General features: G+C 38.5%; 1 protein-coding gene across 1 annotated transcript; it reads left to right on the plus strand.

Annotated features, from left to right (window-relative positions):
* Positions 1-182: 182 nt before the first annotated feature.
* Positions 183-23,291, plus strand: LOC124285954 (adenylosuccinate synthetase-like). The gene is given in 15 exon segments (XM_046722243.1): positions 183-428; positions 3,366-3,468; positions 7,678-7,791; positions 12,296-12,353; positions 13,006-13,051; positions 13,917-13,978; positions 14,099-14,180; positions 17,265-17,388; positions 19,480-19,489; positions 19,620-19,669; positions 19,672-19,685; positions 20,119-20,243; positions 20,898-20,995; positions 21,723-21,872; positions 22,274-23,291. Coding segments are annotated over 15 exon segments (1,278 nt in total). The 5' UTR covers positions 183-245; the 3' UTR covers positions 22,333-23,291.
* The last annotated feature ends 4,164 nt before the right edge of the window (positions 23,292-27,455 follow it).

The following is a 27,455-nucleotide window of genomic DNA, read 5'->3' on the forward strand; positions in this document are numbered from 1 at the left end:
CTGTGTCTGTATTTATATCTGTCTGCTCATGTTTCGAGGGTGTGTGTTTTATTTGTTGGCTTGGGAGGTTATTTGTGCGAATATAGTATGCAATACACGCTCGACCTAGAACATTGAATACTTGTGGTTTGGGATGATGAAATATGTATGACCAAAGAACGATAACTCTATAAAGTATCACGCTGTTTCGCGCCAAATTGGGCTCTGCGCATGACCCCTATTTGTCTCTTTCCCGATCAACAGAGATGGCGAACAACTCAGACTGTCACAGAGTCAATGGCCGAAATGGCGATGTACCTGCCAAAAGACAACGAATAATGGAGACAGGGAAGATCACAGTTGTCTTGGGGACCCAGTGGGGCGACGAGGGTAAAGGCAAGGTCGTGGATCTGCTGGCAGCTGACGCGGATGTTGTGTGTCGATGTCAGGTAAATACTCTCCTCTCCCAACATGTGTACAACTAGAAAACAACATCCACTGTAGCACCACTGTGTCATCGAACTTGATCCCTTGCCAATATAAAGCTGGCGGTTATGAACGTCAAGCAAGGGCACTGGTTTGTGTGTTGTTGTTTTCACGGTAACCTGTACTGATATTAATAGAAGTTGGCCTCGGTCGGTTATCTACCGAGGAAACACATGTTGCATGACTACCATCGTACATGATCTATAAGGCGAGTTGCCACTGGATACTTAATCAGCGCTGCTGCATTTGTTCCCACATCCACAGCGTCTCGCTCTTTCCCAATATAATTTAATTACAAGAGAACTCACAAAATGACTGAAGTCCAAAATTTAAGTTAGGGTTAGGTTTAGGGTTAGGGTTAGGTTTAGAGTTAGTTAGGGTTGGGGGTACACTAACGTTTAGTCCCTGAATACATATAAATTTGATAGTAGCAAATAAACCCATTTAAATTAAAAAGTAGCCCCAGTGAGACCAGAGATTCAGGGACTAATAGCATCTGCATTGGGGCTGCACGTCCTGGGGTCATTATAAATTAGAAGTCACATCATACAACCATCAGATGACGCTTTATGTGACAGGCATATTTATTGGCCCTTGTGTTAAGCCCTGTCCCATCTCCATGGAGTCTGACCAGAGTGCTGTCGTCACCTCATGTGGCCCAGTCAAGCCCCTACTGCCTAAATGTTTGGAAACTTCAACCCACAATGTTACTTGAAGGCTAGATGTCAAGGTGCAAGATCTATATGATCACCAACAAAATTATCTAGGAGTTGGAACTTGTCTCCAAATTCAAAAGTTTCCTTTTGTAAAATATGAGGAGAGGATATAGATTGACAAACCGCTTTATATAAGAAAACTGTTCAATGGAAGTGAAAAGACCAGCGTCTGTCCTATGCTTGAGGATGTTCTGGGTATTTTATTCAAGAGTGGTATACAAACATTGTAAAAACTGCATCGGTGTAGTGACAAAAGTATGCGAAAAAGTCAACCAGTTGAGTTCACAGTTGACCTGCCATATGTGCACCCAAGACAGGCATGGAAATAATACTTTTTGTCATTCAGGAGGAAAGTTTCCCTAAGATTTTGCTTGATTTGTCTCTTAAAGACCAAAAACTGTGCACAAGGCCTCCACTATAGCTTGTGTCACCCCATGTGCTTGTTAATTAAGAGTTGACAGATTAACATGTGAGGCAAGATTCCAGACCACTGGTGAGGATGTTGGTCCAGCCAGCCATGGCAGTTAGATATGTTTACTTTGTAGCCCGACCCCCAAAGTGAGTTAGTTTTCTTGCAGATGTTAACAGGTCCTGAACCTGAGGAAATATAGACTTACTTCATTTAGGGCTTCAGCACTGCAGGGAGGGCTAAGCATTGGGGAAAATAATGTGGTTCAGGGACTGTGAGACATACTAGGTTGGGGGAACGGAAGGAACTTTTTCCAAAGCTATGTTTACATTTTAGGAAACCGTTAAAAATATATAATCATTTCCCCAAATTTATGTTCACACCTCTGGCTTAAAATGAACCCTCAAACACCATTTTAAAGTTAATTTAACTTATTGTTAACAGAAATGAAATTAATGAGTTTGGTTATCAAATGATATGGATCCTTTGGTCGTAATTTGTTTCCTTTTTCTACTGCTTTTGAAGGAATACTTTCTTGTGGTCTCAACTTTATGCCAAAATTCCAATATAAAGCTGTGATGGGCATGCTATTGATACCTGAATGAACAGTTTTACAGAAAATCGGTCCTTAGTTCTAAATATTTATTATGACACTACTGTCAAACTATTCTTACTCAATTTCAAAAAGTTGTGTCAATGTTATTAACATGAATGATCATAAAGCTCTACTCCACTAAATGGGGGTTAAAAGTTGGAATGAAATTGTTTAATTTACTGGACCAAAACTCCCCACAGTTTGTAACCAGTTTATTTGCTGTGACATTCACAGATTGCTTCCAAATATTTTTTAACTTGTATTCCTGTTCAATAAAGAAGTGAAAATGTCCAAATGCCATTGACCTCCAACAAAACAATTGGAACGCAAAGGTCACCGGACTGCTTCATTCGGTTATTTAAAACAATTTGGAAAGGAACTCGACCATCGGGATACCTTTACCGTCAGGCCAACTGACACATGACACAGCAAACTGACCAGTATCCTGTTTCCCTGCAGTATTTTTGAGTCAGTATGTATCATGAAATAACATTTTATCACCATGGGTTGTGTTAGTTGACAACAAATTGATTGATGGCTTACTCGCATGTTTTTGTGTCATGGAAAGTTATCGACCCACAGTGGAAATGCAGAGGACATTTGCAGTAACGCACTGTTTCAGTACACAAAATCAGTACTGTATTCTATGGTTTTAATGTTGTGAGTGCTAAGGTTGTTACTTTACATTTGCGTGTTATATCTTGTTTTCAAAAAGTGTGGATTATTAATTTATTTATTTATTTATTTATTTATTTTTTTTTATTTATTATTTTATTTTATTTTATTTTATTTTATTTTATTTTATTTTATTTTATTTTATTTTTGTATTTATTTTTTATTTAATTTTGTTTATAAAAAATGTAGATTCATTAATTCAAGCTGGGACGGATAATGGACAACACAGTTGTATATTCAATTTAACACTGTCAACATGGTGAACACATATCATATTAGCTATGTTTGTTTTTGTTTCACATAATCTAATGAATAATACATCAACTCCTGACAAGTTATTGTGTTCATAAGAAATATTCGTATTCATTACCCTAGATTGGGTGATCCGTATCATATTCACTTCATGTTGGATTCTGTGCAGCCTTATACAAACAAGCATTGTAGTCTTGTGATAGTCATTGTAATTGCAAGGTTAAAACTATATGATAGTACTTTGATCTTTCAGGGCGGGAACAACGCAGGACACTCAGTTGTTGTAGATGGGAAAGAATTCGCGTTCCATCTACTGCCCAGTGGAATCGTCAATCCAGAATGCAAGGCTCTCATTGGTGAATATTCCAGTTCTCTTTTACACAGGGCGTTGGTAGTCCCATCATCCACGGTGACACAAACTGTGAAGAGTTGCGCCTTTTAGTTTCTCAAGGAACCAGTGATCTTGGGTCGGAATCCAGTTTGCTTTGTTTAGTCTTCATGGTATATCAGCCCCACTTGAGGGGTGGCAGGGTAGCCTAGTGGTTAACACAGGGGCATGTGCGCTTAGAAACAGCGTTAGAAAGACATATACCGGTAAGTATATAGACCCTACCCTAGTACTATATAAAAGGAAAGGGATGTTACGACGGAACCACCCCGCCTCATTCAAAGTTAGATTTCACCACGTAAACTATTTTTAAGGCCCCGTCGAGGCCTACAGATCGAAAGCAAGATGATTTCCCTACAAAATGAGCTATAAATGGTCACAATCAGATCATTATTTCAAAAGTTATACGCCACGACTCACCGAAAACAGCTACCTCCGCAATTCCAAGCCAAAATCGTGGATCACCCAAGACAACGAAAACTCACCTTTTAAATTCGTTTATTAATTCGAGCCACGTTGACAGCACCTATGTAGGGCTAGATTCGATTGTCAGTGACATTCCACGGGTCTAAAAACTTATTGCAACATCTACAAATCATTTCCTCGACAGTAAGCAGGCATTTTCTCCAAAACCATCGGCAATCATACTCACTTGTCGGCCATAGATGGCCTTGACATTTGGCCCTGTGGTGGTTAAAACGTTCACTCATCTTGCCAAGGTTTTATTGCCCACATGGGTGAAGCCCATTTCTGGTGTCTGCCGCCATTATATTGCTGGAATATTACTAAAAGTGGCATAAAACCCATCTCTCTCTCTCTCTCTCTCTCTCTCTCTCTCTCTCTCTCTCTCTCTCTCTCTCTCTCTCTCTCTCTCTCTCTCTCACACACACACACACTCTTTCTCTCTCACACTCACACACACACACACACTTTCTCACACACACACACTCTCTCTCTCTTTCTCACACGCACACACACTTTCTCTTTCTCACACGCACACTCTCTCTCCCCTTCTGTCCTTCTCTCCCTCTCCCTTTTTGGGCTCATGCCTGGGGTAGTCCCCGAAGGCACATATTCGATCATGCCCAGGAAGCTGACTTGCAGTGTCATAATACAAACACTGTTGAAATTGTTTTTAAACCGACTTTCTCTCTCACTCACTCTTTCTCAATGACACTCACGCTACACCTAAATGTTAGTTTGCAAAATCAATATAGAATGAACACATGATTCCGTACAGAAGCAGTCTTATCGTGTGTATGGCCTGGCCTGGTGTAAGTTCACAGTGACACCACTTACTGCACTTACCTCAGGTATGTCAATTCTGACCTTGAAAACCAAGGTCATCCTAGTGAACTAAGTTTGTTACCTTATTATGCATATATGTTGAACAGGTAATTTAAAATTCATCAGGTGAGATATTACCACAATATGTTGAATTGTCATTAAAACATTATCAGAAAATTTGGGAGGCATTTTATTTTTTATGAAAATGTTCTGTATTGTATTACTTCAAGGCATCTGTGTGCACTAACAAACATGGATGGGATTTCACCCACCACCCTTGGGTTAAATTTAAGTAAATATGTATTCATTGGGGCACAATTGTCAAAGCTTCTATTCTTGTAATTTAAACTATTTTGTATATATCCTGTATATATTACAAATGTATATTTATTGTATATATTACGTGTCATGCATACTAACAAATATGGATGGGTACTTCCTCAAGAAGAGAGAAAAGTGCAGAAAGAGCAATTTTATTCTGTATGTTGGGAGAAGAAATTAATTTGAGAGGGTCTTTGTTAGTGAGATAGGTAGGGATGAAAATCAATTATTAATGTTTTTATGGCCCTATGGGTATTGATAGTGATTGGATATTGAACATGTTGAATGAATAAGTAAGCAGCTGGACACATCCTGTTTCTTGGTGTTTGATTAGCTGTTACACCTTCATGGAATCAATACTAGAAGCATGTTTAATCTGTTGTGAGTTTAGTTTTATGCCGCTTTTAACAATATTCCAGCAATATAATGGCGGGGAACACCAGAAATGAGCTTCACTCATTGTACCCATGTGGGGATTCGAACCCGGGTCTTTGGCGTGACAAGCTACGCTTTAACCACCAGACAAACCACTACACCACAAGAATATGTGTGGCAGTTTGTTAGTACAGACACTAAGGTGTTCGCTTGTCATAATGTGGGTCTGGGTTTGACTCCTGATAGATACAATTTGTAAGGCTTATTTCTTCTGCTTTTTGTGTAAAATGGGGTGGTGGGGTAGCCTAGTGGTTAAAGCGTTGGCTCGTCACGCCGAAGACCCGGGTTCCATTCCCCACATGGGTACATTGTGTGAAGCCCATTTTTGGTGTCCCCCGCCGTGATATTGCTGGAATATAGCTAAAAGCGGCATAAAAAACCCCACTCACTCACTTTAATGTGAATATTGCTAAAAGATGTGCAAAATCATTCTCACTTGAATATTTTATGATTCTGAGATGTCCAACGTGAAACTGCTGGAGTATATTGAATGTTTTCCATTAAGTCTGTGTATTGTACTATTCACTTCTACAGCGAGCATAAAATGAACACTACTGTTTGTCAACATCCCCAAGCTCTCATTGTATTTTGTGGAAGGTGTTAAATATGACAATGAGTTTCATGAATGTAGTTCAGCATACCTTCTGAAATAAATCGCTTTTGGCACTGAGCGTTCTTGTAGAGTACAGCTTTAATTAATGCGTCTGCCAAATGATTGTCCTGATTGTGTTTCTGTGGAAGACACATTCTACTGTAACTAACTCCGGAGAGTTTGCTAGTCAGACTGAGGCGTTTTTGCAGACTGCATTGACAAAGATACCCAGATTATTTCCAGCTCTATGCAGTGTAAAGTCACCTAGCTACTTGGTAGTCAGACTTGGTGATTTGTTGAGTCACAGGCTTAATTATTTATAGGCTGTTGTACGTTGTTAAGCATTGGACCGAAACAACAAACAACTGATAAATATTCTGTGTTCATTGTACAGATTTTGTTGAGTTGCTTGACATGATAATCGGGGGACTTGTGTATAACTTTCGAATTGCTTCGATGAATCATTTATGACACACAGTAATTAGCATGGTTGAACACAATGAAATAAATCTAGAAATACCATTAATTAATAAAAAAAAACCATGGATTAGGTTGTCACTGAAAATGTATATATAGCCTTCTGTAAGTTTTATTAAAGTTTGATCATTTTTTCTGATACCAAGCCTTCCTGCATGAGTAATTGAGTTTAATTTTACGCCGCACTGAGCAATATTCCAGCTTTATGGTAGCTGTCTGTAAATAATTGAGTCTAGTCCAGACAATCCAGTGATCAACAGCATAAGCATCGATCTAAGCAATTGAGATACGATGATATGTGTCAACCAAGTCAGCGAGCCTGACACCTGATTAGTCTCCTCTCACGGCAAGCATGGGTTACTTAAGATCAATTCTAACCTGGATCTTCACGGGTTCCTTGCTGCATGAACCTGATGAAGTTCTAACAAAGCCTCCATTGGATATTGCATCAGCAGCTAGTTATATTTCTACTTCAGATATTAACTAAATGGAGCAATTACTTTTGGTTCATTTTATATTTTATAACATGCTCATGATATACCTGAAAAAACTTTTGTTTTTATATATTAGTAAAGTATATTTTTAGATCAAAGCTGACAGAGTGCAATTAGACAATTACCCAACGTTGGCAATGGTTTTGCCAACATTGCCAACGTCCGAATGCTATCTGGGTAATGACATAATCTTTAGTTAAATGTTCAGAGTTTGTATTAAATGTTTTGACAGCAGGGCTCGATTTAAGAGATGTTAAGATAAAACCTACGTGCACCAGCCAAATGCCAGTTTCACTGCTTTTATTGCAATATTGCAATATACATGTAATAAAAGACATATGCTAAATTATTTAGATTTCTTTTGAGAAGTTTTCCCACTCAAAATTTGACTTGCACCTGGTGCAAATTAGACGTATAACGTGGAATGTCTATTGTTCAATGCTGCAAGCATTGACATGTAGTCATTTAACACAATACTTGAGGAGATAATTAATTACTTGAGTTTTCAGTCTCAATTCATACAGTGATTCAGGGATTGCTTTTCTTTAATAAATTTTATATATATTTGCAGGAAATGGCGTGGTTATACATCTACCAAATCTTTTTGACGAGATTGCCAAAAATGAAAAACATGGTCTCCCTGATTGGAAAGGGAGACTACTCATCTCGAACAGGGCTCACTTGGGTAAGTATTGTTTGTGTGTACATCGTGTGTGACCCAGATACATTGATTGAGTGATGACAATCTGTATAGTGACTGACTCAGTGTGTTGTACTGAAATGTTTAAACAGGAAAATGAGACTTGTGTCTGTAGTTGATAGTTTCTACAACTGACTGATGAAATTACTCTCTTCTTCTGTTACTGTATAGAGCTCAGGTTCTCAGTGTGTAGGTTCTGACGAAAACACTTCCTGTGAATCATACCACGATGGCTCTCATGATCTCGTCAGCTCTCACCATCTGGTTCACGTACAAGATTGAATACAGTTTCACAATAAAGTATCATTGGAAATCTGTACAGACATATTGTTGTTACAATTGCAGTATATTGCTGTCAGTAATGATACATTTCCTTAGAAACCTAAATATCAATGTTAATTTATGTACTCTGCCTTTACGTTCCAGACTGAAGCATGACATGAAAATGTGAAAAAAATTTAATAGATTTAAAAAAAATAATTACTGAGCACTTATTAAAGACCGAAGTTGTCATCTTTACTCAGAGGTGTGGCCCTGAGCATGTAGGTTGTTTGTTTGTTGTTTAATGCTACAATATGGCAGAAGTCTGTAAATAATCGAGTCTGGACCAGGCAATCCAGTGATCAACATCATGAGCCTCGATCACCACAACTGGGATATGATGACATGTGTCAACCAAGTCAGCGAGTCTGACCACCCAATCCCATTAGTCGTCACTTACAACAAGCATGTGTTCCTTAGCAAGTATTGTCTAAGATGCTTTGTTGCATTAAGGCATCATTTGTTTACACAGTTCAATCTTTAATGGGTTCCTACAAAATAATGTGAAAAAAGGCAATGGGTGTGATTTTTAGTGAGGAACTGGGAATAGCATTTTTGTAGTTAAATCATCAATTAAATTTACTAAATAAGTAAATTTCTTTCTTAAAGGCATTTCTATTCACAGATTCTAATCCACTCCCTCCTTCACACTCTGGGGCGGTGGGGTAGCCTAGTGGTTAAGCGTTCGCTCGTCACGCCGAAGACCCGGGTTCGATTCCCCATATGGGTACAATGTGTGAAGCCCATTTCTGGTGTTCCCCGTCGTGATATAGCTGGAATATTGTTCAAAGCGGCATAAAACAGAACTCACTCACTAACTCCATCACACTCTCATAGTACACAGTAAACTCAGCAGTAAACAGTGGGAATTGAATTGATTTGACGACAGATGGGACATCTCACGTTCATAAAACATGTGATTTTGTTATTGGTTGTATCTTTGTTTTTGTTTCCATTTTTATAAAACCGTGAAAGTCATTGATGGAATGAAGGAAATGCAATGACAATTTTAATTTTGTTTATATTCAGAGTACATGTTATGCAAATTACGTACTAGCTATTTGAGATGATTCCGCTATCCTTGTTTCCGGCGTTGAACGTCATGTTATTGATTTGTATTTCGTCTGTCAGATGGCTTTTCAATTTAGGTTGCAATCATGACTCACTTAAATGTTTATAAGTTTGGGCTAACTTTCATACTCTTGATGGCATCACTAGTGGAACCTGAGCAGTCTGAAAAATCTGAGAGATCTTGCACCTCCTGTACCATGCGGGGCGGTGGGGTAGCCTAGTGGTTAAAGTGTTGGCTCTTCACGCCGAAGACCCGGGTTCGAATACCTGTATGGGTACAATGTGTGAAGCCCATTTCTGGTGTTCCCCGCCGTGATGTTGCGGGAATATTGCTAAAAGCTGCGTAAAGCCAAACTCAGTCAGTCCTGTACCATGCTTGTAGCAAACCCAGCTAGATACTGCCAAGTCACTAATAACACCATCCGTGGTCAGCCATGATGTCGTTTATTACCCAGCATTCCTCACAAATTCAGGAAGTCATTGAGTGTGGTTTTTGAACCCATGTATTTGAGCGTAGGGAGCAGTCATTGCAACTGTGTGACCCAGTTTTATGCTCCACTCATTCTAGGTACAGGCATCCCTTGCCATAACGCGGGTCTTGGGGTCCATGGATGACCCCCCGCGTTATTAGACACCCGCGTTATAGTAACGATTACATAACGCGGAACAAAGGCAAAGTAAAATCGTATTTTCCAGGGACATAACAAAACTGCTATTTTGTGTATTGTGCCCAGTCAAAACTATATATTGTTTGAGGTGAAAAAACAAAAAACTTTGTAAATGAAAATTGATTTATGTACATGAAACTTGCAATCAAACATCACAAGACATGATAATTCAATTGTTGTTCCTGTCATGCTACCTGATATTCAACTAAGCCAGAAATAGCAATCAGCTGGGCACAGATTGATGTTTTGGTCAAATGTACTGGTGATTCAGTTAAAATTGATCCAAAAATATAACATCAAAGAATTTCTATTCCATTATCAGAATAATTTATATGTCAAGCAGTTAATCTAACAGAGATCTTATATATTACTAATGTATAAGTATAATGCATGTTTTCTACGAACATATTTAACATAATAATTAGCATTGCTAAGCACTTTGGGTTACCTGGCTGGATACATTTTACGTAGGAGACAGTTTGACAAGTCAGTCAGTCAGTCCCGCAGTATGTGCCACTTTGATTGTAAAAACAAAATGTTGGCAATTAATTGTCAAATATGACTTCAATGAGTCAATAACGTGGGTCTTGGGGTCAATGGATGACAAGGCTGTAATCAATTCGTGATTGCTGAGAAAATGTGAAGTTGGTGCTATTGCTATTGTAGGCGCGAAAAACGGACCCTCACGAATGGGGTAAGCGGGTGTTGTATGGAATGAGTTAATGCCATTTCACTCATGGTTTCTCCGTTGTTATTGTAAACAGTTTTAATGAATGAAAATGGGATTGAATTTAATCAAATAAAATGTGTTTTCTGACATCAAAAAATTTGGATGGCAGTGTTTACCCGCGCAATTACGCGGTGTGTTGCATCATAGCAAACGTTGTAAGTACTCGGCTGATGATCGACATGTCTTTATGATAAAGTTATTACGATGTTTCGCTGTTCATCTATTATTATTGAAAAAAACCCTGCATTTTTTAAGCATCTGAAAAACCATGGATATATACAATAAACACTGTTAATTGCAATCCGCACTGAATTTCACTAGTTTACAACTTGATTAACCATAGCTCAACAGCGGATTTGTTGATGTGCTATTTTCGATGACGTGAATATGTGTGATCACTGGGCAACTTTTTTTATGGGAGCCACGGATTACCCCGCGGTTTAACCGAATCTGCGGTTTCGCGAAAAGAGCATCATTGCGAGGGATGACTGTACCTGAAACTTGCTTTACAGCCAGCGATATACTGTAATAGTATTTGCAACTGGAGACCACTGGAAAAAGATTGAAGTTTTCTTGAGCCTTTAGTCAGTCAACACGTTATGAATGATTGTGTTAATTAATTGTGAACAAATAATAATATTTTTGTTGTTTCCAGCCAGTGATAAGGTTGTGTCTTTGCCAACCAAATAACTGGTTGTGTATGTGTAGTTGCCAACCATAAAACTGGTTGTGTATGTATTGTTGCCAACTAACAGTGAGATTTTCTCATTAGCATGTATATTATTAGGTTTGTTAGACTGCAACTGATATTAAGATGCGACATGGTCCTGATGGTCTCAATGAAACATGAGCTAGTTATTGAAGCAGAAATTTTCTGTACATGCTCAGGAAAAAAAAAGAGGAATAACATTTTAACATCAGAGACTCATTTCTTGTGATCGTAATTAAATGTAAAGACGAGGCCATGCGAGGGATTCCAAGTTAAACACCTTAACACTGATCTGTTATGTGGAACTCTGATCTCAATTCCCATGGTAATTACTATGCTAAAGGGGCTTGTGATCTATTGAATGTACCATTTTGATACTGATTTGAAGGGTCAAGTTAGGGGGTTCGGCTTATCTACGAGATCGGCTTATCTACAGTAATATACGGTAGTACTTTTGTTAGTACTAGAATGTGTTCTTTATTGAGAAAGTGTAATCCCAAATATAACAGATATTACATTTGGCCACTTTCTAAATGGCATTGTGTATTCATAGCATGTATGGCCAAGCAATATGTGGCTTCAGACAGGGAGTGAGTGAGTTTAGTTTTACGCGGCACTCAGCAATATTCCAGCTATATGGTGGTGGTCTGTAAAAAATCGAGTCTGGACCAGACAATCCAGTGATCAACAGCATGAGCATTGATCTGTGCAAGTGGGAACCAATGACATGTGTCAACCAAGTCAGCTAGCCTGACCACCCGATCCCATTAGTCGCCTCTTATGACAAGCATGGGTTACTGAAGATCAATATTTTAACCCGGACCTTCAGGGGTTAGTTTCAGACAGGATCTGCTGATGTCAAGACAATAATAATGTTTATGATTGTCTCCAATTGACTTTTCTGAGTTTCTGAATTACTATTGGCTGGCATTGATTTACATGTTATGTTGTAAACACGGTAGAGAGTATATTGGTTTTGTTATGTTTCAGTTTTTGACCTGCACCAAAAAGTGGATGGGATGCAAGAATCAGGTCGTGGTACGAAATTGTAAGTTGAGAGATTGTTAAATTTGGACAGTGTTACGAGTAAGGATTATGACTTTATTAATGTCTATTTCCTGGAATTTGACACTGACACTGTAAAACACTCCATGATTCATCATACATACTTCAACATCCTTAATGTAACACTAATGTTATATTTTCCAGTTTCCCATATTGAAATACTAATCAGAGAGTGCTTCATCATGACATTAATTCTACCATATTAACATGTATTAGGATTATATGTATTTTAGATGGGTTTATTGACATTTGCTTTCAAATCTAAAATTGGTAACTTATTAGGACTAAATGAACCTGTGCTACTGCTAAAATACTTATACTGTTGAAGACATCAAGGACCAAAGCTCCATCTCTGATATTATAAACACACAATACTGTTACATTTTATTGTTATTGTTCTGTGACTGGGTACATGGTAGGGTGAGATTGTAATATGACTGTTACCATTCTAGTGAATCACAGACAGTTTGGATACTCCCCAGGAAGCTGAGACGGGACAAAATTGAGTATCCTGGGATCCATTGCCTGGGGAAAATGTACAACTATTTGGCATATTTTATGGTGTAGATTTGACTCATTATAAATAAGATGCACATGACATATCAGATCTGACACAATGTTTTTGTTGTCAACAGGATTGGAACAACAAAGAAAGGAATAGGTCCGGCTTATTCCTCCAAAGTAAGTACAGTCCAGATATATAGGGAAATATTTACTCAAATGTTGATTAAACTGATTACTTTCAATGCAGAAAGACCTGAAATATATGTTAAGTTTTATTGATGAATGCTATATGCCCCATATAATATAGGGGGGGGGGTGCAGTGGCGTAGCCTGCTGACTGGTTAAACTTAAAGTGTCTGCTTGTAACACTGAAGACCCGTGTTCGATTCCCGAAATGGGTACAATGTTTGAAGCCCATTTCTGGTGTCCCCAGCCATGATATTGCTGGAATATTGCTAAAAGTGCTGTAAAGCCTTACTAACTCCCTCACTGTATAGATTCATTGAATTTATGGCTATGTGCACACTGTCAGTATTCCACAGTTTTGCCCATCATTACATATGGCCGTTTTACTGTGAAGTCGCAATTTTTATGTGCTAACAAATCAAGCAACAAAATAGTTCTCATGAGAGGGTGATCCAAGGAATCGCCAAGGTATACCCAGATTAAAAATCTCAAAAGAAAATGTTTCCCATATGTCCAGCGTATGCCACAGCCATGTAATATCTGATGTACTCTTTACTTCTGTGTTAGACAATAGAGGGCTTCACACATGATTTATCTTCAATAATACATTGTGTGATGGATGAACATTATATACAAACACCTAATAAGCACCTGCCCAAATTCCCCAATTTGCTTAAGACACTGCAGTTTACTGTGCAGAGTTACTTCCCTTTGGCATGCCAGAAACTTACTTTAGCAACTTGGGTTGAACCACGGTACACTGTGATTATGTTTTTTGTTTTGTTGGCGCGATATTTTCACATGCCGTTTACTTTTGAAACATGTTAAGAAGTCTTCCTTTGTCGTGTTTTCACAGGCCACAAGGAATGGACTCCGCGTGTGTGACTTGATGGGAGACTTTGAAACCTTCTCAGAAAAGTAAGTTGCCACCATTGTGCAGACTGTATTTGTCAGACTGCACAAGTTGGGACATTCACTTGCGATTCCCTAGACATTTCAAATTTTGCCATGGAAACGATATTGTATGTTTGATTCCAGATTCCATAATCTTGTGGAGCATCATAAGCGCCTCTGTCCCGACCTTGATGTGGACGCTGATGCAGAGTTAAGCAAGTATAAAGTAAGTTGTGCCTGGCCACAGTTGTCTCCCCTTTGTTGACACGCAGAGTCAACCTTTGAACTGCTGCAGACCTTTTCATTGTGTATAGTTAATGACCTGTTGTGTGTTTTGTGGATTGACATGTCAGTGAAATGATGAGACCGATTGTGATCAAGTCTCGTCAGTTGTCAGTTACTTTTGTCCTTATAAAATTACTTTATGTCCGCTAATTTATGTCCTTCCATCAAATCAACATCTATTGGTCCTGGGTTTGAGTGTGACCCTAAGATGTCTTGCAACACTTTGTCGTTGGTACCTGCCTCAGTTGATACTTCTGCTGAATTAAGAGATGTACAGTGACATTTTAGGTATTCAACATAATGTCATATTGGTCAAAAGTTTGGCTTTTTTTTCTGAAAGGCTGTAGGGTAACCTTGTGATTCAAGTGTTTGCTTGTCTTGCCGAGGACCCGGAGATTATACATTGATTTCATTATTCCTCCCTGATCTTGTTGATTGTGAGTCAAAGCTCCAGATAAACTTTTGGCCATGTGGGTATGATACCTATACTTTTGAAACTAAGTGGGTATTTCCAATTTCAAGTGAATATCTATACTTTTAGATACCTACCATAAGTAGAAATAAGTAGAAGAGGTGCGACATTTTTTTATTCATTGATATAATAATACAAAATCCTCCTGACAATGCTAAATTATAGCTAATAGCTAATATCGCTTTTTCCACTTGTGCTGTAAGAAATAATATGTTGTGTATTTGAATCCTATACACTTCTAAGGCCGCAGCCGAACAGAACACAATAAAACCGTGACTTCAATGTTGAGCGTTTACTACGGAAGTGGGGGTAACAAGTAGGGGTCCCTAAGGAATCCAACTCTAATCGGCTTGCAGCTACTGTCACATAAGTCTGCAGGAGTTGTCTCCCATATATGTATATAAAATAACGTACTTGTCCATATACTACACTATATGTGCCTTAGTCTACATCCGTTTTGGTGTAAAACAAGATATCAAGATGGCTATTAGATGATATAACAGCCATGTCCTCACTCTAACAGTTTTCTTGAAACCTTGTCCCCATAGTGTTTTTTCACTTCCACGCCACGAATAGCTAATGTTACAAGTTCATATATATAATATCACCTGCAATTGATTCTGATTGTGAAACTTATATTAATTCATCTAGCAGTCCTCTAATGATGTTGTTTTCTGTTTGTAAAGCATAAAAAAAAGATATTTTACTTTGAGCGTGTTGAAGCTTTCGACCACACTTACTCACCATTATCATTTTGTTTACACAACATGTTGAAAGAAAACAGCTATTTGATTGGTCGCTATTTATAGATGGGCCAATCAGTGAAGGGCTACCATATGCAACATGATTTTGATGTATTGGGTAAATCCGCGATGTTATTTTGACATAGCATAAACATAAATATTTAGTGTTTTTCATACGCTGGCATTTATTTTTCTTGCGTATTTCAACTTTTCTATAGCATATCGCAAATAGGTAGCTTATCTGGGGCTCTGGTTGGTTGTCATGCACAGACATAGTAGAGTTACTCTGTGAACTTGGAGACTTATAGATGACAGAGTAGACAGTTTTGCTGCTAACATCCACAGGTGTGTCTGGTCAGACAAGCACAGCTAAAAATTTGTCGACCTTGGCATAAACAATATTCACACACTTGCTGACAGATTTGATTATCGGACATGGTGTAGTGTTTGCACATTTTACTTCTTCTGAATAACAATTGGTGTTTCACATATGTCAAAGCTCAGTCATGGTCGATGTGACCATCTCTTGTGCTTGTAAAGTAAATTTTAGAAAATATTTTTCTTTGTCAATCAAAGAAATTTCAAAATAACTCGTAATATGTCATTGAAGTGGACATTTAAAATCTTCGCTTATTATAGAGAATCTGAAGCACATATTGTTAATGGGTGCATTTGATGTGTGGTCGATACAGGAAGATGCAACGAAACCATTTGAGGATTTGGGGGTTTGGATTTGTTTTGTTCTGCCGGTATGTGCTCATCATACTTCTCCTGCCTTCAAGGACACCTTTTGGTGTTCAGCCCTTGTTCTGCAAGTATAAGATCACTGCACAGTGTCAATTTTTCAAAGGTTACAGAAGTTCTTGTTTGCGTGGCACAGAAAAACAATTTGCTCAACTGACTGATGTTTTTTTTATGGATATGCCCCTATGTCATCAATAAGATCTTGGCTTCTTGTAGCTTACATACAAGTACAGAAGCATCTTGGCTTCTTGTAGCTTACATACAAGTACAGAAGCATCTTGGCTTCTTGTAGCTGACATACAAGTACAGAAGCTTCTTGGCTTCTTGTAGCTTACATACAAGTACAGAACCATCTTGGCTTCTTGTAGCTGACATACAAGTACAGAAGCATCTTGGCTTCTTGTAGCTTACATACAAGTACAGAAGCATCTTGGCTTCTTGTAGCTTACATACAAGTACAGAAGCATCTTGGCTTCTTGTAGCTTACATACAAGTACAGAAGCATCTTAGCTTCTTGTTGCTGACATACAACTACAGAAGCTTCTTGGCTTCTAGGGGCGGTGGGGTAGCCTAATGGTTAAAACGTTGGCTCGTCACGCCGAAAGACCCGGGTTCGAATCCCCACATGGGTACAATGTGTGAAGCCCATTTCTGGTGTCGCCCGCCGTGCTGTTGCTGGAATATTGCTGAAAGCGGCATAAAACCAAACTCAGTCAGTTAGTCTTGGCTTCTTGTTGCTGATATACAAGTACAGAAGCATCTTAGCTTACAATGTATTCTTGGTTGCATAATTTGGTGATTTGTTCATCTGCATGATTTTGATATAAATATCACTGTCTGGTTTAACTTCACTTTATGTATTTTTGTCACATTTGCAGTTTTTCACGTTTTAGCTCAGAAATCTCACTGTGAATGTGTTACGCTAAACTTGTTAGTACAGTGATCAGTTGTGATTTTAGTGACATCTGAACCTCCTTTTTACCCTATGTTTGAGTTTACTGCTCTTCAGTTTGCAGGCAGACCTAACATTAAGGTGCAGTTTTCAAATGGTGCCATTTTTTTTCAGGAGCTACGGGAGAGGATTCGACCAATGGTCACTGACACGATCTACTATTTAAACAAATGCCTGAAGGAGGGAAAGAACGTGTTAATAGAAGGAGCTCAGTCCACCATTCTGGATATAGACTTTGGTATGTTCAGCTCGTGTCTTTCTTCACAATGGTTCCCTGGGACAGAACTATAAGGAGTAGCTTCTTTTGATTGAATCCCAGATTTTCTCAACTACACTCCCTCATTAAGACTGCATGCCTTGAAATAGCCTGGAAAAGTTTTTAAGTGCTGTTATATCTTAAAAATTCAGAAATTTGGATAAAACGCCAAAAGTCCATGAGCCAGAGCAAATCTGTCTACCAAACCGAGGGACAGATAACCAATATGATTGTATTTTGGACATTTCAGATGTCCAGTTAATGAATTTTTTTCACCCTTTCCATGGATTTCAGAAATAAGCTAAGGTATTCATTACCAACAGCTTAAGTACTGATGTCTAATCAGCTCTATATTAACACATTCTGTTTTATTGTATGTGCATCAGTAAGATATAATTGTTATGTTAATGCTGAATTGTTTTGAAGAAATTACCCCCTTTTAATATTATACTTACACTAAAGGAAAACACTAAATGAGAACTATTCATGTGAACATACATAACAAACATGAAATTATGTAGAAAAGAATCTTAATTTCAGCACCGCCATTAGGGACCGTTCATAATTTATGGCTGGGTGTGTGTGTGTGATGATGATGATTTTAGGGGGAGGGGGTTGTCACCCATTTTGTTCTGGGGAGGTAGGGGGGTCGTCAGTTTTGTACACATGCACTAGGGGAAGTCATCAATTTTGTACATAATAATATTTGAAAATTGTGCATGAAAAATATCTGAAGGGGGAAGGGGGTCAATGACTTTGTACATGACAAGCAGGGGGGTCACTTACTTTGTACATAAATTTTAGGGGGGTCAGTCACATTGTACATGCTTCTCCATAAAAATCATCATCACCCCCCTAGCCATAAATTATGAACGGTCCCTAGTGAACGGTGAAAACCTTAGAGTTACCTCCCTTCATCAGTTGGCACTTTTGTAAATTTCAGATGATTTTTGGGAAGTTAAGGGATATTGGGAAAACTATCTTCAGCATCCAGTTGTGTAAGAAATATGAATCAATTAAAGAAAAAAATGCCATTAAAAAGTGGCATATTGGGGTTGTTCCTGTTTCTGGACAAAATGTACGCATCTACAAGAACATGTGACAATTGAATCACAACCTGGAATGCATATTTTTGCGTACATTCCGGCACCACACAATAGAGTACTATAGTCTTAGTTAAGACAATGATTGTGAAACTGAAAATGACTTGATGCATAGCTGACATGATGTGTTCTAAATCTGTTTTCTGCCTTTTAGCCCCAAATCAGAGACATTATTTTGTTTCGATTGATTGGGCTTCTAAACAAAACCTTTATGAAACACTGATCCTATCAGAGCTGCTGAAATATTACAAAACCAGCAAAATTTAAATTGTTTCTTGTATACAAATTCAAAATGGCATCACAGACAGATGTGCCATAACATCATAATTCTAGTAATTTCTAAAAAACTAGTCACACTAAGTTAAGTTATTGCTGGTTTTATTCTGTGGCATTCAATGAGAGTGAGTGCTCTCTCTGAAGGAATATGTTCAATGGAGGCAAATTTTGAGAAGTCATCCCAGACTTAACTAGATGATCTGACCTAGCTGGTGTCATTCCCCATCACTGTGGATCATCTATCATGCTATCAGCCCTTTGTTCTTGTCTATTCATGATGGACCCAGTGAAGATGTGGGTTAGAATTGATCTTCAGTAACCCATGCTTGTCATAAGAGGTGACTAATGGGATCGGGTGGTCACCCGCACTGACTTGGTTGACACATGTCATCGTATCCCAATTGCGTAGATTGATGCTCATGCTGTTGTTCACTGGATTTTCTGGTCCAGACACGATTATTTACATACTGCTACCATATAGCTGGAATATTGCTGAGTGCGGCGTAAAACTAAACTCACTCACTCAGCCACTTGATGTATAATTTATTAAAAATGCATGTAATATACTATGGTTACAGCAAACTTATATTAGTGGTCCTTTTGACTTAAAACAATATTTTGCTGAACATGAAATATGCCTATGAAATCAAGCATGACTCAATCATTAACTCAGTATATGTTGCCCACCTTTTAGGGTTGTACCCGTAAAACAATATTTGGCTGAATATGAAATATGCCTACGAAATGACTCAATCTCATCAAACTGCAGTGTAGGACGCGGTGTACTGGTCTTACTGCATCCCATCCGCCCGCAATGTGGGGAAGGTGTTGAGATGTCGTCAAGGCTTACCTCACCTCACCCGAGGTAGGCACAGGAGGCTTCCCACAGAGCTCAAGGAGGTAACCCCATCAAGAGCCACTGATGGCATCTTTTGAATACAGTGATGTGAGGACTCCTATACCCAATCAAGCTCGTTTTAACGATATCATGATATTGATGTACATATTTTTATTGCCTGTCGTTTTTAAAAAGTATCAAGACATCTGCATCCAAAAGGGAATGTGTCAATAAGATTACTTGTCGAGAGTGTATACCTGAGTAGTACACTACACGTTGCCTCAGCTTCAGGCAATGAAAGAGTTATTGTGGTATTTGTATACAACATTAAAGACAAGGACCCAAGTATTCATTTGTACCAGTTAGGTTCATTGAGTGTATATGTTGTTTCTATGTGCTCATTGTGTGTCATCATCGCATGTAACAGTTAGAATTTTGTGCTCATTGTGTTTAAATGAGAGAGCATGATTATTGAAATTCTTAAAATCTGTTCAGGAAAAAGGGAAATTGTTGTTGGACCGAGGCCACGAGTATGGCGTGACGACTGGACGACCACGTCGGTGTGGATGGCTGGACGCTGTCATGCTGCGGTACTCCAGCATCATCAACGGCTTCACAGCGTGAGTGTCAGCGATTTCATACATCCCAAGGATGTTCTTTAGTTTACTTTACTATATCCCCCATACTTCACCCATATCCCCAACCCCTGAAGATCCGGTTAGAATATTGATCTTCAGTAACCCATGCTTGTTGTAAGAGGCGACTAAGGGGATCGGGTGGTCAGGCTCGCTGACTTGGTTGACACATGTAATCAGTTCCCAATTGTGCAGATCGATGCTCATGCTGTTGATCACTGGATTATCTAGTCCAGACTCGATTATTTACAGACCGCAGCCAGATAGCTGGAATATTGCTGAGTGTGGCATAAAAGTAAACTCACTCACTCACTCACCCACATCCCCATAATCTCACTGACCTATAATCCCACCGCACATTTCCACAAAGCCCCGGATACTCACACTTCCACCACCCCAGAGTCTCACAGCCCCACTCATGCAACACACCCATACATCCACACATTACATGCCCAGTTGACCACTCGCCCACACCTGTACATTCTTACATGTAATATATTGTGATTTGATATGGTCAGGAAAATGTTACTTTCAAACTTATTCTATATCAAATGATGCAGTTTGTGGTATACTTCTTTGATATGATTGGGTTTTTTTTAGAAATCCAAATTTTCATTTAATGGTTATATTTCGTTACAGATTTGCAGTTACAAAGTTAGACATCCTGGATGTGTTTGATGAGATAAAGATTGGCATTGCATATTACATTGACGGAAAGAAGCTGGACACGTTTCCAGGTAGGATTGTGTGGTCACACAGACTCATGACATGCACTTGCCCATTTGAGTACAGTGGCGTAGCCTTGAGGTGAAGGTGTTCGCTCATCACAGCAAGGGATGTAGTTTGTTCCAGACATGGATGACAGGCTTGTCGTGAGAGGCGACTAATGGGATCTGGTGATCTGGTTGACACATGTATTCGTACCCCAGTTGCTAAGATCAATGCTCATGCTGTTGATCACTGGTTTGTCTGGTCTAGACTCGATTTTTTACAGACTGCCGCCATATAGCTGGAATATTGCTGAGAGCGGCGTTAAACAACCTACAAACCTATAAGGATCAAGTAGATTTTTTATGACCCCAGCCATGATGTTGCTGGAATATTTCTGAAATAAATCATTCAACCACCCACTCACTCACTTGTACACCCCTTTGAGATTCCTGAGTAACAACAACTATTTGTAAAAGATGAATCATGCCGCTCAGATGGTCAGATTCCATGACAATGATGGGCAGTGGGGTAGCCTGGTGGTTAAAGCGTTCATTCGTTGTCACACAGAAAACTCAGGTTCGATCCCCCACATGGGTACAATGTGTGAAGCCCATTTTTGGTGTCCCTTGCTGTGATATTGCTGGAATATTGCTAAAACCAGCGTAAAACTAAACTCAGTAACAAGGGTCTGTGCTAGAATTGTTCAGCAGTGTTCACAATCATGTGTGTAAATGGTAAACGTTGTGTCCCCAGCATCTGATGAGGATCTACTGAAAGTTGAGGTGGAGTACGTCACTCTACCAGGGTGGAAGTGCAACACGGAAAATGTTCGCACACTTGCAGACCTCCCCAAGAACGCCCTCAATTATGTCCGCAAGATTGAAGCGCTTGTTGATATACCAGGTGAGTATGTCCATGGGCTTCCTCCATTGGTGTCAGAGTACTGGATATTGGCAGTTACAGAAACAGTGTTGGTCTTGATAGAAACATGTGTGAATATGTTATATCATTAATCATTGATGGTTCTTTGCAGCGATTATATTGCTGATTATTGATCCTATAAGTCAGCCCTAATTGATGCACTAGTATGCTGACAAAGGTGACACAATGTTAATCTCCATCCTTCTGAGGGATAGTGGTGCGGCCTAGTGGTTAAAGAATTCACTCATCATGCTGAAGACTCGGGTTCGATTCCCTACATGGGTACAATGTGTGAAGCCCATTTCTGGTGTCTCACGCCATGATATTGCTGCAAGACTGCTAAAAGTGGCATAAAACTAACTAACTCCATCCTTCTGTTCCAGTTTGGTGGATTGGCGTGGGCAAAGATCGAGAGTCCATCATTGAGCTCCAAGGACAATGATGTCTGCAGTGTGTACATATCTGAATCGTCTTTTACTGCTGACCTAGCCTGGATGGATGCCATGCTCGACCTTAACCATCTTATATTCGTATGTGACGGATGATTTGATTTGTTGTGAACATTATCATGTGCATTTGAGAGATATTTTTTAGTAGAGGTCATTATTTTTGAGTGGGACAGTATTGAAAGGTTTAAATATATATGTATGGTGGATTTAATGATTTTATATAATAGTCCTTCACAGATGTCTCATAGTTTGAGATTTACTCCTGAATATTCATACTGTGGGTGGTACGTTACGGTTTTAATCCATTTCTGAATGAGACAAGAGGCATTTTCTGCAAGAAATAACCATGTCAATGTAATATATAAAACTATTTCTAGTACATACACTACTTCTCACCATTGTTTTCTACTTTTACCACATTTTTGTTATGTTTTGATGCCATGAAATAAATATAAAGTTTACGGAAGCTATCCTGGAGCTGAAGGTGGCCTTCACACGGCAAACTAAAGCTTGACGACACATAGTGTTAAAGTTATAAATGTTTTCACACGTCAAACGAATATTATCTAACTTTCGTGTCATTTGAGCACCATGTCTCTATTGGTGCGGTCATGTGACAATTCCGTTGACTGCAATTGGTTGTTTCTGAACAACACGAGTTTGACAACACTTCACACGTCAAACTCGAGTTTGATAACACAGAAAGTATGATGGAAAAGTTGGTGAGAATAGAGACCGATCCTATTTTTCGACAACAGTTTGACAACTCTGAATTTTGTGTTGGTGGAAAGTTGTTGGAATGTTCACACTCTAAATCTCGAGTTTTAAAACATGTGTTAAAATTAGCTTGCAGTGTAAAGTCCGCTTTAGCACTTCACAGCTTGTTTATTTAGAGCACAGGTCTTGCGTCATTCAGAAGTCTTGTTAGAAAACCTAACATGATTGAGCATCTCAAAATGAGATACTTAATAAGTATGACCATGGAACAACTACAGCACATTTCAGACAAGCTTACTACACTGTTTTGGTGATGCTGACACTTGCTGAAATTCTATGGCACAAAAGGTAGTATCTACTTATGAGCTGTAGTGTATTACCAATTCCAGAGGGTAGTGTACCAGATGATTCCATTCCCATCTTTAGGGAAGATTTAAATGGGAATAGGATGGTTACTTGTCTTAATTTGGACGAATGTTTTCAAATTCCAATTGTACGAATGCTTCCTCGTGCTAAGTATCATTGGTTTAACATCATGGATTCAGTGATTACGGAGTTGAATCCCACATGGGTACCGAAGCCATTCTGAGCCATGTACCTTGAGTTAGACTAACACTCAGTGATTCGTGACACCGCGCTCTGGAGGTCAGTTAAATAGCATCGTGTGGTCACAATAGCATCAGTACCATCTTTGCTGAGATAAACTTGGGGTCATCACTGGACATGATCTTGGGTGGAATGTCGGTAGAACATGAGTAATTTACTAAGTGTGTCAGCGCAATACCACTGTTTGAGGGTCTTCGACAAAGTGCATCACTTTGGGCTTCTCTGTCACGTTTAGCGGACACATAGTGATTTATCTGGAATATAGAGGAAAGCAGCATTAAACCCTAACTCACTCACTCACTCACTTGCAGTCATCATTGTGATGACATGAATTGGTGATGTTTCATGTTACCTAATTTCAAGACAGCCAAAATGTTACTGAAATATTAACTATCGCACAAAAACATATTCATTCATACTACAAATTGTATCAAACCGTGTTCAGCTCCACTCAACTATCGTTAAACCTATCACAAAAGCTACAAGGAGAACTGGGGTTGCACAACAAATATAATTCATAACCACGGTAAAATGCGTTTCATCTTCATTGAATTTATTATGTCTTCTAGGATGGATCTGAGATCTGAAAACTTCTGTACCACTTGACAATACATGAGTGTTTGTGAATGCATTTAAATCAAATCTTGCCGTGATTGACTTGAAGTATTTTGTTGAATCTATTATGTTGTTTTTGTTGCGATTTTTACAGATCATTATACACAAACCATTAAGCAGAAATGTAAATACGATAAACGATCCAATATACTTAAATATGCTACTCAAAAGTTAAGGATCAGACAATTCCTTGTTAATCTGTGTAAACTTTTAAAGTTTTATGCATGAATACATGTACGCCTGTGTTATTACCCTTGATTTTCCACATGAAAACCATCTACAGAGAGTCAGAATAAAATTATTGCCATCAAACAGTGTATGTTGTTTTGATGGTTGAAAAATCTGATGGTATCATCTATTAAACAGAGTTTGGAAGTGTTTCCACAGACTGGATTGATGTGTCAATTTGAGTACTACTTTAGGAAGTGTGTCTGTTTGGAGGTTCAGTTGCAAAATATAGAACACCAGAATATGTCCACTGAACAACATTCTAATAATATTAAAAATGATTTGCCATGATTCCATAAGAATATATCAGAATTTTCTTTGGGGTAACTTCTTTGAATGTTTTGTCTAATTTAAAACATATTTGAGCCGTTTCTTGTTTATCAAAATTTTAATATTTTTTGTCACTCATAGCCAGTTTTGATTATTAGACACAAAAAATTATTATTCACTCAAATCGTGACTGATGTTATAATTGTTTTAGTAATCAAAGTAGGGAGCAGAAGAGAACATGTCAATATGTCTTTAAGATCTTCGGGGGAATAATGTGGCCAAGTGTCAAGGCATCAAGTGTCGAGGCATTATATACTATGGCATCAAAACATGTACTTTATTTTGAACGGGTGACTTCATAAGGCATTGACATTTGCAGGGCACAGCTGTGTATGATAGTCTTGTCAGAAACCTATGATTGTAAGCTCAAATTTCAGATTGACCAGGATTGTTTTAAGCACCATACATGTGCTTGGGGTTTTACGAAAAGGGGATTATCTACTCCCCAAGTGACTCCAGGCTCTCCTCCCAGATTAAGCAGACATGGTATGACTGAAGTACTGTTAGAAGCAGGACAAGTATCAAATGGGGTACAGAGAAATACTTACTCAAGGGACAGTTAATGAATTTCAAATAGCATATTAATTTATGATGGACCGGTAAAATAACCAAGGGCTTCTGAGGGAAATGATTAGTGTGCGTGTGTGACAGACATGATTTGTGTGTATGTGTGTGAAAGTAATATCTTGTGTGTCTTCGAATGCAAATACTTGAATTCATGACTGATCTATTCTGAAATGTTTGTACTCTCCTCCATGACATTAAACTTACATAACTGATCACTCGGTGAGTGGATGACACCATACTTACTACATTTCCCTCTTTGGAAATTCTGTTACGCTTTCAATTGCTGCTATAGAATGTATTATAACATGAAAAGATAAAAAACAAACAAATGCATGTGGAAAAAGTTAAACATCATGATATATTTCCATGTATGTCTATTTTTTAACGTAATGTAATAATATTTTTTGTCAATGAAACATACTCATATTCAGAAAAAGAAACCAAATATGATCACGTAATGTTTTATCATGTCTTTGACACAGCTATTTGGAAACCGCATTGTATGTTTGCTATTTAGTCTTTTAACACAAAATGTTGTACTGGATAGATTGTGCTGTTCTAGACCAAGAACTGAATGTTGGCGGTTCTATCCTCAACCATTGTCTTACCTGGATTCTGGAAATATTCGTTGATCACTGGATTGTCTGGTCCAGACTCGATTATTTACAGACCGCCGCCATATAGCTGGAATATTGCTGAGTGCGGCGTAAAACTAAACTCACTCACTCACTCACTCTGGAAATATTCTAGTATTCTAGTCCAGAGGTACTGACTTTTCAGTATTATCCTAGACTCTTCAGATAATGAGATCAATGGCAAGGTTGATATGTCCAGTGGATGTTGTTTGGAGCATGAAATTACACACGGGTGATGCTAAACTTTTTTCCAGGTGTATATGGCATAGATTCTCTGGTTATGTTACTGAAATTTCTGAAAATAACTGCACGATAAGCAGATCAGCTGTCTGTGTACTGATTTCAATAGGTAGTTTATGTGTATTGATTTGAATGTGTGGCCTGGATGGCATCTGGTATGTGTGTAGTTTGCATTGGAATTCTTTACACTATGTTAGTGTAATAGTTGACATGTGTTGTGTGTGTGTGTGTGTGCAGATTGGAATCTTCAGTAATAACAGGACAGGGGGTTTGGTTTTACAGTCATGTTTTGGCCTGACATTAAATATTTGCTTTTGTTAGTGTAGCATATTAAACATTACCACACTGACTACTTTCCATCCATCACACAGTGTGAAATGTACAACTCTCTAACAGTTGTGACCGCCGCCATATAGCTGGAATATTCCTGAGTGCCGCGTAAAACTAAACTCACTCACTCACTCCCTCTAACAGTTGTGAGGTGATATTTACATAAATAAGGAACTGGTCATCCCAAGGGGGTCCAGTTAGAACAGGTCCCAGTACCAGGCTGGACGGATCACAGAATCAGGTGCCAGTTTAACAGTTACTTGGTTGATGTTGTATGTGTATGTTTGGGACATTACACAGAACACAGAACATTTGTCTGGACAAGACTTTTGATATAGTCCGCAGAATATAACGGGAATAAAGTTAATTTTGGTGTAAAATATTAAAAATAGAAATAAGATGGTCAAAATTAAACCATGGTGTGTTTTTTGTAAAGAAAACTATCTCCACTAGATTATGATTTTCTTTGATGAAACATATTGAGATTCAGGATATGAAATACAATTCATTATACTGTTACAAATACATCGGGTTTGTTGTTAAACAAGACTTTGGGGATATTTCTAATGTTAAGTATTTCGTGTCTCTGAACTGTTCACAGTTTATAAATCTGATCTATTTGGTCAGCATAATTGTGGCCGTTTATGGCCAATTGTGTTTACTCACATTTTTACTCTGTACATAAAGGATTTATATTTTTGGCCATCGGAGCATAGTGTGTGTTTTAAAGGTTTTATGTATCTGATATAATCCTATTGCCTCTTGTATCTTTCTCTGTATGTATACATGTTTTTGGTGTGGATGGATCCATGCTGAGTAACTACAAACCTTTCCTTTTGTTCAATCCT

Source organism: Haliotis rubra, unplaced genomic scaffold, assembly GCF_003918875.1.
Source record: "Haliotis rubra isolate DU_JTF1 unplaced genomic scaffold, ASM391887v1 Scf371, whole genome shotgun sequence".
NCBI classification, from domain to species: Eukaryota; Metazoa; Mollusca; class Gastropoda; order Lepetellida; family Haliotidae; genus Haliotis; species Haliotis rubra.